At 33.3% G+C, this 12,780-nt stretch overlaps 1 protein-coding gene across 2 annotated transcripts; it reads right to left on the reverse strand.

Annotated features, from left to right (window-relative positions):
- Positions 1 to 325: 325 nt before the first annotated feature.
- On the reverse strand, positions 326 to 12,036 carry LOC125670892 (hypoxia-inducible factor 1-alpha inhibitor-like). Of its 2 annotated transcripts, none has more exons than XM_048906331.2 (8): positions 11,888 to 12,036; positions 7,489 to 7,733; positions 6,844 to 6,992; positions 6,532 to 6,677; positions 5,652 to 5,758; positions 5,384 to 5,447; positions 2,698 to 2,805; positions 326 to 1,618 (listed from the first exon to the last, which is right to left on the reverse strand). In XM_048906331.2, the coding sequence occupies exons 1-8, from the start codon at positions 11,996 to 11,998 to the stop codon at positions 1,562 to 1,564; spliced, it is 987 nt and encodes a 328-aa protein (XP_048762288.1). In that variant the 5' UTR covers positions 11,999 to 12,036; the 3' UTR covers positions 326 to 1,561. The 2 variants fall into 2 exon arrangements, with proteins under 2 accessions (XP_048762288.1, XP_056019610.1); XM_056163635.1 differs by lacking the exon at positions 11,888 to 12,036 and adding an exon at positions 10,854 to 10,934.
- Between the last annotated feature and the right edge of the window lie 744 nt (positions 12,037 to 12,780).

Here is a 12,780-nt window from a genome sequence, read left to right on the forward strand (position 1 = left end):
TGCCACCCCCACTTTATTGCCTTATAATTGTTCTTGAACAAAAGTTAGCAAAATATAGACGGAGCAGACTGTATATACCAAGAAACTTTACGCTGTAGTTTAGTTCATAATGATCAACAGGTTCGCGAGAAGATTTTTTTGTGTGTTTAACTTATGAGATTGTTTAGAAAATGAAATTTAACAGGTAAAGCTTCTTTCATAGTTCCAATACACATCCATCTAACATTAACAACTATTGGGTACAATGTACCTTCATAATCTATATCTTATATTGTCACCATCATTAATACAGACCTCTTCCATTATTTAATGAGGAAAGCAATAATAACAACGTATTCTCTTTTTAATGTTCAAAAATGTCATAGAAATACGCCAAGTATTACAATTGGTGAAGCACCAAAGATGAAAGGGTAATGGCTGATACAATACAGACAGTCACTACACTTCATAAATTTTTTCCCCCAAACACTTGTGCAGGTTGTATAAACAATGAACAGTGATGTAATTCAAATTGATCTTGTTAAAACTGTTGAAGAATTTTCACTCAAAAAACCAGTAATTACAGTGTACATATTTAAATTTCAGACCTGTCAATTATAAATGTAATCAAACATGATCAATATCGAGCTCTAAAAAAATCTCATATTATACATTTCACTTTTGTAGTAAAGTAAAATATTCTGGTTACTCAATTCTAAGTACAAAAATATTCCGATTCGTACATAATTGAAAAAAGAAAAACATTTCAGCATTTTACAAAAGAAAAATTGCACACAATGCATTAACACAAACACTGAAAAAGTAATTGAACATGGTATTACATGTACACACAGCAGCACACCACAGGCACTTGAAGTATGGTAACTAAACACACCCCCTTCTGAATTTTTTTTGCAGTGATAATTTATTATACCGGTAGAAGGTCAATCTCTAAAGTTTACAAAAAGTGTGAAACGATTACATAAATTGAAAGAGGGATAAGATAGGCAGGGAATCCACACATTTCAGAAAAATTATTGCTGCAAACAAAATTTCAAAAATAGGGGAGGGGGGAAGTGAATAAGTGTCCATACTTCACGTGCCTGTGCAGTACACAACATGTCATAGTTTATCTTTATGGAGACATGTGTAAAGAAACGGTGCAAATAATTACAATCGATTGAAAATATGAATATACATATATACCCAACACTGTTGGCATCAAATAACACTTTATATCAAAATTCTTATCACAGTTCAGGCAAGCCTTTCTAACTTGATGAGCAGTTTTAAACATCACGATACCGCATACTGTGTAACAAATAAAGACTTGGTAAACATATATACAATATATACACTAAATTCTTGAAAGAAAAACTCAGATGCCTGGAAATTTTAATAGTGATGTGTTACCCAAAGTGTCCTTCAGAAATTCAATTAGTCCTGATAAATCCTAGGTTTGTCTTTCATAATGTTCACATGATTACATGTACATACCCAAAAAATGTATAAACAAAACCAGAAATGTTGATCAAATATATAATCTGAAGTATAAAAAAAGCAAGTTTCGTCTCTTCTAATTCTATGAAGGAGGGTCAGTATATCGACCAAGCACCATGTTCTGCATAAACTCAGGAACCTGGAAGTAACAACATTATCATAAATAAATAAAAATATCGCAAAGCAACACACATTCATAATTATATATTTGATAAGAAATCTTAGTACCAAACTTATAATCAACATCAATTTAGGAAGCCCCCTGCATAGAATTTCCAACATAACCTAGCTCAATTGAGTTTTTTTACTGGTATACACCAGCACATGGAAACAATATGGGTCCAAACTTTCACAATTAAGGAGGAGTTTGATATGGATGAAAAGTGGAGGGTATGTGCCACAATATTTTGAAATTGAAAACTTTCAAATTTACTTCATTTAGTCAAACAAGATGCCCACAGGCCTTATCGGTCACCTGAATACTAATGAAAAAGTATCACTACTCCCAAGGGCTATGAAATCTAGAAAAAATGTCCTGTTCTGAATATCTAAGCTAAATTCTAATGTTCAGGAACAGTATAAAACAAAATGTGTTATCAGTGTATGCACTTTTGAGGGCATTGAAGTTTTAAGAACACATCTTGTTTTATAACCATGAATGATGCAGCAACAGTGAGAATGTGTACCAAGTTTGGCAGCGACCTTGTTGAATGTTCGATACAGGTACATGTATATGGATTGTACAAACGTTAAAATATAGACAATGGACAATCTTTGGTCAAGAAAACTCACATAAATGTAAGCCTGAGCAGCTCAAGCTAGAATTTCTCAAAGAAATCTCAAATTTTAAGTTTTGAGTTTTATTCTATTTGAGCAGTCAAAATTTGAGTGAAATCTCAGACTTACATGTAACACCTGGACTTAAGTTTTATTTTTTGGAGAAATCCTGGCCTGATGACATAACAAACATATAGATACCTCATCAGCATTATTGAGTGCCTGATGACATAACAAACATATAGATACCTCATCAGCATTATTGCGTGCCTAATGACATAACGAACATATAGATACCTCATCAGCATTATTGCGTGCCTAATGACATAACGAACATATAGATACCTCATCAGCATTATTGAGTGCCTGATGACATAACGAACATATAGATACCTCATCAGCATTATTGAGTGCCTGATGACATAACAAACATATAGATACCTCATCAGCATTATTGAGTGCCTGATGAATCATCTTCTCCAAGTTCCTCATCATGGAAACCTTCTGTTGGGGCGACAGTGGGTAATTTATGTTCCCAATTGGACCAGCCTGGGGAATACAGAGAAAAGGAATTCTTTTCTAGTAATTAGAGTACATTTTAAAGAACCAAGGCTGTATCGCAATCTATTTCCTATATTGTGCGCAAATTTCTAAAATCATAGATTACATGACTATATTAGATAATTATTCTACTTTCAAAATCTTCCACAAGTTATATGTGCATATGTATATATAATACTGAATCACAAACATGTACATTGTCATTTAAAGGAATGCAAGGAAAAAAATAATTAATCTATACTTCAAATGAGCTATATCAAATATGGTAATATTCACATGATAAGCCTTTGTTAACAATAAAGGCATAATCATTTAGTGCCAGTTTATCTAATTGGAGACAGCCACCTTAAAAGTTTGCTGATTACTCGGAATATTGTGCACAGTAATTAAGTTGTGCTGCACTGAAAGCTACTAAAGACATGTCACCCTCAGAAATCAAAGCTACTCAGTTTGAGTCTGAATATTTGAAAAAAAATCGCTAAAACGCATCAAAGATGCGTATGGCCGAGTTGCAGTTTGGAAAATTATGCAAGCTTGCATTCACGAAGTAAAAACATGCACATATTTAATATAGTTTATCAGTATGAAGTTTTGAATGGCCGCAATAGGTATTTAGTGTGATAATGACCTTGACCTTTGGATTTCAAAAGCAACCTGAATCTTGAATGTCATCAGGATTTGAAGTCTGATAAACATGCGCCAGCAAGTACATGTATAAAAGTTAGAGGCAAGCTCAAATCTACAGTATATAGTGAAAAAGAGACCTTGACCTTTGACCTCAAAATAAATGGGAACCTTCCTCTTTTGGATGTGATCAACATATGCAAATCTGACAAAGATGCACCAAGTAGTATGAAAGTTAGAGACCGGACAAGCTCAAATCTATGGCATTTAGTGACAAAGTGACCTTGACCTTTGGACCTCAAAATGAATAGGAACCTTCCTCTTTTGGATGTGATCATGTTATGTAAGTTTCACAAAGATGTCCCTAGTAGTATGAAAGTTAGAGACGGGACAAGCTCAACTCTATGACATTTAGTGACAGAGTGACCATGACCTTTTGACCTCAAAATAAATAGAAACCTTCCTCTTTTAGATGTGATAATGCTATGTAAGTTTCACAAAGATGCACCAAAAAGTATGAAAGTTAGAGACTGGACAAACTAATTGTGGACGCCGCCCACCCGCCCGACTGGATGCCCATCCTTCGCCAATTTAAAAGCCAAGATTTGCTACGCAACTTGGCTAAAAATCTAACTCATTGCACATCAGAATGGTCTAGCAATAATTACAGGAGTACACGTGTCAACACATTTGCTGAAGTTACGTCCCTTGTCTGCCATCTCCTGGTTAAAAATTGTGTTTCTCAACGTTGGCCTTCGTAATTTTCTTATCTGTAGCTAAATTTGACATTTGTTATATTTCCATCAATTGCAGTCAACTACAATAATGTCCTAGGGTGGGGTAATCCAATGACTTATATGAAAGCTTAGCTTAATAAGTAGCTAATATTCACAGTAATAACATCTTACATTTGGTAGGGTAAAAAAGGAAAACTTAAGTTTTTTGATGAATGACCTTTGACTGACCCTGCAAAGGGACGTAACTCATAATGAAGTGTTGATACGTGTATCAATTGTCGTTATGTGGAAAACATGAGCTCATCTGGCTATGAGTGCATTTATGCAAGGAAGAAGTTTGTGAAACAAACTTCATGCACCAACATGTATCAGAAAGTAAACCTAACATATTCACCGATGTAAATGTGATGTCTATCACTGCATGTACCGACATCCCAAGATGGAGAATGCTGACTCTGCTGGAATTATCATTCTTAATTTCATCATGATGAGGGATTATTTTTCTGTGTTTCATGTTTTAATTGCACTTGCATCATGACGTGTTACAAGATTTAGAACAAAGCTTTTTCATAGTTTGATTTGTAAATGAAAAAATCAACCATAGAGGAAAAAAGGGGTTATGTGGAGAAACTGTAAAACAAAAACAAAATGACGTCTAGTTAAGGATGTCTATAACTCTAGAATTATGTCATTTTTGTTTCTTTAATAATTGTTGATTAAAACATTGAAGAATAATCTTACAAAATAAACTATTAGTTGAGAAATAAAAGAATTTTACTTTACATGTAGTCAAATAACGATAATTTTTTTTAGCAAAGTCATCATCCTCCAACCTCAGGATGTCTGTAGCTGCAGTTACGGAAATCAAAACATCAGGTTTACATTCAGATACAAATCCAATGTAAATGCATGTTCAGACACTATGACATTCGTTTTGCACATCTACAGATGCTGTACTATCATCCTTATAAGGTTTCATCTTAATGCCTTCTGTAGTTTCCAAGAACACTCCTGGACAAAAAAGTACTTGAGAAAAATAAAAAGAAGAAACAAAGTAAAAACAACATGTTCCGAAACTTTGTTTGGAAAACAAAATAACAATTAAAAACACCTGCCATACAGTGCATGGTAATTATAATTCAATAAAAATGATAAATGATTTCCCTGGAGAAAATTCAAAATTTGATCTTTTTTTTTTTACCCACCTTGTACCAGAATGTCACAGATATTGTGTGTCCTTGCTCAGGAACAGATTCCACATGATGCCACCTAGAAAAAATTATAATGTTGTCACATATCGTAAATGACTACATACTTTTTAGATTTTGTCCAGTATTTCACTTAAACATATTTTATAGTTAACAGTCTCTCAGTGATTACAATTATTCAACATTATTTCAAATTTCATTTGAAACAAGCACTTCCAGTGTTCCTACATTTCTTTGATGAGTTATTCAAACAGCAGAATCTCACCAGTACATGGGTAGAAACAGCACATCACCGGGACCAACCACAGTTTCGTACCCTTTGGCATCCTTGAATTTGGGGAATCTTTTGAAATCTGGATTATCAAAATCAACCTGAAATCAACAAATCAGGTATGGAATATATGAATAAGACTGTTGACTCCTGGTTGAGAAATAAAACAATTTTATTTTACAAGTGGCCAAACAACAGAAATTTATTTGAAAAAAAAAAAAAAAAAAATAGTCAAGGACAGAGCATATCATACTCAAAAAAAAAAAAAAAAATTGTTACAGAATTTTGTAAATCTATTTGTAAACGTTTTAATATTGCATCAAAATTTTAATCCCATGAAACCACCTTTATTTTTGCATTATTCACAAATCTTTACTTGAAAATTCAATGAAAAATCATTACAAATATATATCAAAATCCTTCAAAAATGTCTTTTTACTGGTGCATTTCATGTACCAATGACTGATTTGCATTAGTTTGATCATGTTATAAAAAAAAATACCACATAAGCACATCATGTGAAGGGCAACTCCGTATTCAGCAATGAAATACATATACATGTATACAAAGCATTAGAAATTTTCTGTTGATTATTCTTTATGTATGCACAAGTGGAATATAAAATAATCATCATAATATTCGAAAAGTTCAATTGTAATACTATGAAATAATAAAACCATTAATCTGTTGGCTCTTTTAAGATAAATCATTTACTTCCAATATAATTGCATGATTCTTAGCTGGAAAGCTATTATGTATTGATAGGATCTACCTGATCCAAAACTATTATATCATTATTAATGTCACTTTGAATGTTTTTGTAAAGTATAAAGACAACTCTCATCAAACACTCCCCATAATTTGTGATCCCTACCTGGCTTTGTCTGTCACAAGGATGGTAGGTGGGGTAGGGGTACATGCACTTGAACTGGTCTGGATGAAACATGATAAACCTTTTGTATCCTCGAATCTGGGCAAAAAAATTCTCCTGCTCATCGTAATGGGCAGGTGTAACATTTCCTACAACAAATTGTAAATAGTGTTTTAAAAATAGTATTTTAAATAGTGATTATTCAATTAATGATTTTTCAAAAACAAACTTTGGCCATATTCCAGACCTAGAGCTAAGATAGCAATCATCTATTAGACAATAGTCCATTTCAATCTCATAGACTAAGAGAGTCACCTTCCATCCCAATGAGGAGTAGATTAGAGGTCAGAGCACCAAACTTATTCTTCTTTTGCTGTTCTGTCACCCAGCTCCAATTAAATCCAAGGAAATCAGTAACAATCCGTTTTCCAACACCCTCATTTAATGCTTGTTGTAAATAAACTCTGTAAAAATCCAGACTAATTTTTGACTATCATGTATTACAGAAAATTCTTTGGGAATACATTCCCAACCTAGATGGATTACATAGATCTGAAGTGTACACAGCCATTGGTTATATTTTGGTTCCAAACCCAGTAGTTCCTAGGTTTTACGCACAAGTATAAATACATATGTACCCAAGATTTCGATCATTATGATCTTTTATTCAGACAGTGCTGGAGGCATTAATCTTGCTAGAAACTTTCCTGTCCATTGAAGTTTTAAAGCGATTTACCCAGTGTCTCATTCACCTGATATTTTGAGGAAATAATTTCTGCTACATTTAAAGAAGAAAATAACTTGCAATATTGCATATCATTCTTCCCAAAGTCATCACCAAAAGACATGGAATTTGGTACAGTGAATTAAATTGTAGGGCTTTGAATAATAACTCTGAACCCTGACTGTTGGCGCATTTCAGTGTATTACTATACACCCACGATATCTTAGAATATATACCTGTCTTTTCCTGCTTTTGCCGTCTTCAACTTGCTGACAAACTCTGAAAATGTTAAATCCATATGCTCCATTGGTTTCTGAAAATCCTTGCAAGAATCAACTTTTTTGTCATCAAAGTACTGAAAGCGTTTGTTATTGGATTTATACACAGTAAATTTTCCATCTCCTATATTTTCCTGTAGATAGTCTAAGTCCCAGTGTAATGCAGACTGCACTAATCCTGAATCTGTTATCACCACTGGTAGCTAAAACACAAGATGTAAGATGTGATTACCTCAGAACTGAGAAATGAAAATCTGCACGGTTAATATACTGTAGATTCCTAAATATACGTGAGAAAATTTACTACCGCATAATTTCTCGAGAGGTATCACTCGCGAAGTAAAATTAATTATTATGCTTTTAATTTTCTGTTGATAAAATACATGCAAGAACTCAGGATTAACAGACCACTCATGAATTCATGTTCACGCGATTTGACATATACAAGTTATTTCACCATATCATTTAAGTAATCGCGTAAAATAAGGAATCTACAGTCCTTATAATGTAACAGCTTGTCTCGAGTCTTGAGTGGAGTCAAGCAGATGTTTTGTTTAAGAAGAAACCAAGCCATAACTGTCACTGGTAATTGACATCTTTTAAAATTTTTATTCTATTTCAAGGTAACCAAAATAATAGCAGTCTGTAAGATATTTTGTCACTGTAGGCTGATGTAGATGAGGCAGATAAAAAGGTCAATTTCCGAAAAAGCATCATTTATGACTTTGAAACATTTTTAAGAATCTTATTTTTCAAATCTTAAGTTGAAATAATTGATGAAAAATTTATGACCACTTTAATTTTAAGTTGATTGTATCATAAAATGTGATCACTTGAACTTTCTTCAATTTTGTTGATTGCAATGTATGTACGATTAAAAAATTAGAAATGATGAAATATCTAGTAAAAGGTTGCAACAGCAATCAAATACAGTGTAATGGAATTTGTGAAAATATTTCCAAGCACCATACTTTTATTGATATATAAACCATATTCTGTAAAGATTTTGTACCACGCGTACATTTTGCAAACTTGTATACAGATTTTTTACTCAAAATCACACCTTTTTAAAGGCATTGTAGAGATCTGTGGTTGAAAAATTATCATATGTATGCATACATGAATGGAGACTTAATATATAATACATCTACAGTGTATCTGTAATGTGTAATCATTTGACAAGGAACTTTAAAACATATACAGCTTATCACTATTGTTCAGTAGAAGATACAAATAAGATATTATGACATTTTCCACATGATATAAATATATATAGTATTATGACATTTTCCACACGATATAACTATATAGTCACAAAGTACTTTTTCTGAGGCATATACATGTGCTTGGGGGGGGGGGGGGGGGCTTAGCTATGCTACATGAAATGACTGCAGGATTACCTGTTCCTTTTCTAATAAAAAGGTCATTTTGTAAATTGAATTGCAGTATACATGTACTTGCTTCTCACGATATCGTGCGTCCCATCTGTATCGTGTTACTGTTATTCTTATTTTCGTTGTTTATGCATGTGCAACGCTTCCTTAGTGGTGGGTTAATTTTGGAAACAAAACATGAAATAAGGTTGTTTAGTCAGGAAATATATTTTAAATGAAAGTTCATGCTATTGATAAGTTCCTGGGAGACGTAGAGTTGGTCGGCCAATGCTATCTTGGAGAGAGCTGATGGAGAAAGATCGTAGAGAATGGAAGCTCTCAACTGCCGACCCTCAAGACCAGAAAGAATGGAGATCTGAGGTGAGATCTGCCATGCGTGCAGCCAGCCAGATACCTGGAAGAGGGCCCACTAGTGTGGACACTACCCATGATACTGCACGGAAATAAAAAGGAACCGACAACAACAACAAGTTCAGATAGTGCAGAATTTGAATTTTTCAAAAAATAGATGAAGAAAATATTTAGAATAATATACATTATGAATATTATTATACCTCAGTATGAGAATTCTATGCAACGCGTAATCTGATTGGTCTAGATGGTCACGTGCCAGGGATGACAAAACTTCATATCTCCCTCTCAAACATCATATCTCCCTATCATATTTACCCCTTAGGCAGCCTCGTGCAATTTCCATAAATTTTACGTCAAGGTAGACGAAGTTTATTGTGACGTCACAATAAGTCCGAGTCATTCTACTTTCATAGTTCGTAAGGCAGAAAATATGCGGGTCTCTGATACACAGTTGAAATGCATGGTTTTGGTTGATACAAAAACAAGCAAGTAAATCAGTATTCAAGTAGAATGGAAATACAAAAACTGGTTATCATATCACTGTATTTCGTTGTTTGTACCCTCTACCGTAATACGTTGACGGTGCGGTGTTACCGTTAGGACGATCTCAGCTACATACAATGTATAGATGAGTGGACTCCAATTTCAAATGCACTTTTGTAGTCTTGCTTTGTTTCGGTATAATAAATAATTTATTACATGAATGTTCTGGGGATATGAAGATTTATTCAACGATGCCCTCGGGGAATATGATTTTTCTTGGGTGAATAAATCTTCATATCTCCCTCACTATCATGCAATAAATGTATAATATACATCATTTTGTTAATTCCAAATCCAATCCTTCTGAATGGTTTTCGAAATAACGTCTGGTTATTTTTGTTGTCTAGAATACGTGATTATAAGTGCCAGTGCTAAAAAATATATGGAAAGCCAGGAAGGTAAAAATGATTATAATTATAGATATTTTCATGAAAATTTAAAATTTGACTTGGCTTTATTTCCACTGCAAAGTCATATTTAAGCTAAATCATTTAGGTACAATTTAGATATTTCAAACATATTTATCATTTTTTGTATTCAAATTAAGCAATGTCAGTGTCTGAATGTAAACAAATGTAGGAAAACAATATTTTGGTGCCAAAAAATCATTCATTTATTATTATTCACCCATGGCATCAAAATCAAGCAAGGCATCATGCAATCATACATACTAAATTTTCTATGAACTATGCATATCTTTTTATTACTACGCCCGTTGAACAGTTCAGATGTAAGAATAAAACCAAGTGTCTTGTAAGATTTTAACAAATATTGAATTATGTCACTTTTGAGCTCTATAGATTGATTTGATGACGTAGCACGATACAATGGAACTCTTCTGAAGTTGCACACTGTATTTTTCACAACTTGAAAAAAAAAGTCTAAATTGTTTTTACTGTGTCGATTGTGGAAAAGACATACTTTTTTAACATTACAAATTTAAGACAAAATGTAGGCGATTTAAAATGTTCTCATAGAAAACTTTTAACTAGCACGATACAGTGAGACGTACACCGGGCTACATCGATATACTTTTCTTGTGAACTTTGGGCTAAGTCGCATACAGACTACCAAACCGTCATTCAGTATGTTGTTCATTCACCGGCCCACTGGCTAGTGCATATGTCAGTAAGCTTCAGGGTCTGTATAATCTAAGATACATAGTGTAGGCCATTTAGTGTATTCCACCAGCTAGCTGGTCCAGTCCAAAGACTATTTCTACCTACGTACAATGTAGGTACATATACATGATATAGCTACGTAGGTATTTAAACCTACTCCAGGTAGCTATTTTTACCTACTTTTTCCTTTACTTGCATTTTGTGGCCAAACGCAGGAACGGCGCAATATGGCATGTACCAATTTCTTGATTCACTTACACTGACGATGAATACCACAAAAATATTGGACAAAAATTATTACTTTCTAACTTTTCAAATTTGTATCAATAACAGCACCCAATTCCATTTTCTAGTAGTTTAGGATCAAAGCTACGTGAGAAAAAGTGTAGAATGTCTAACAAATCTGTATTAATTTTAAAGTTTACCTTCATGCAGTTTTACATTAAAGGTTTTTGGGGCGAATTTTCATGCATTTCCTCTGCATTCTCCACCCTCATAAAGTATTCAAATTTACACTCTGAATTTTGCCGTGCATGTGCACAACATGATACATGAAACGACTGACATGTTTAAAAGATGCGCTTTAATTATTATTTATTTATATTTTCAAAAACAGGTAAAAGTAGGTAGAAGTAGCTACTTTAAGTAGGTTTAAATACCTATGTAGCTATTAATAACTACGTAGGTAGAAATAGTCTTTGGACTGGACCTGGCTAGAGGGTCATACATTTACATATTTATCATCGACTAACTTTGCATTTCAAAAAGATACTATGAGAGTACTGTCTAATATTATATGTAAATCTATCATGTAAAACATGATAAAATTTAAACAATTATTCGAAATCGAAAGCTGAGGAATTGAGCAGAATTGAAAGCAGTATAACACTTCCTAAATTACGTGTCTCAGTGAACTCCTTGTTTTTCTAACATTAATATAGTTACCCCATCTGCAATACGCTTGTCAGTCTCCGGGTTGTTGATACTTAGTCTAGGAATTTCCTCTGTAGCAAACGAATACTCCTTCAAATTGCAATTTTTATTTTCCTTTGCCATTTTTGATGTTAACTATCTGAATACCGAGCCCGATTTATTTTCTATTTTCAGTCAATTAATCAAAGTACTGAAAGTAAGGGGAATCGCCATGGCTTTGTCTGAAAACTATGATTTTTTTCATGTCAAATATTCTAGAAGTTAAAGAAATGTTTTATAATACTTGCATTTCAGTCACACCGTATATACTCCAACATGCGAGGTGTTGTAAATTTGGTAACAAATAAGGACTCCGTTTTTTAGGTGATACTTTCGTTATTTAAAGCTTACGGTATGGTCCGAATTACAATATTTTTTTCCATCTCGTAAAAACGCTATTAAATCATCGCGCGTATGTAGTTATGAGGCTGTATGACTTATCATACATTATTTCACCTGTTTTAACCAAAATTATTCGATTTTAAATCGATGTTTACAAATAACCGCGTCACTCTGCCATTTCAAGTGACAGTCACGTGACCAGTTCAAACTTTCAGATCATCATTGATCTTATCTATGTATTTTGTTACAACAGTACCGTGTCATAAGTTTAATAGAAATTAAAATATCAAATACCTCTTAATAATTCGTTGTTTTACGCTCTTTCAGCCTTAAAACTAGACAGTTGCTGTATGAGTTAATACATCATGTTGGGATTCCACTGATGCGTGTGTGTCTATTTATAGACGTCTAACACTGTATAATTTATGGGATGATTTATATATGTACCACACTATATTTACTTTCTAAATAATATTCTCACTGTTTTCTTTTACATGCAGATGTTTTCAAGCATGTAATTAAGG

This window comes from Ostrea edulis, chromosome 4 (genome assembly GCF_947568905.1).
Source record: "Ostrea edulis chromosome 4, xbOstEdul1.1, whole genome shotgun sequence".
Lineage (NCBI taxonomy): Eukaryota > Metazoa > Mollusca > Bivalvia > Ostreida > Ostreidae > Ostrea > Ostrea edulis.

Bases quoted from the DNA above. Each gene is read 5' to 3' on its own strand.
- LOC125670892 (XM_048906331.2), bottom strand. From the start codon at position 11,998: ATGGCAAAGGAAAATAAAAATTGCAATTTGAAGGAGTATTCGTTTGCT. The intron at 5,759-6,531 runs GTAGGGATCACA...TGTTGATTTCAG, and splicing joins CTTGTGACAGACAAAGCCAG to GTTGATTTTGATAATCCAGA. The intron at 1,619-2,697 runs GTATCTATATGT...TGTTACTTCCAG, and splicing joins CACTCAATAATGCTGATGAG to GTTCCTGAGTTTATGCAGAA.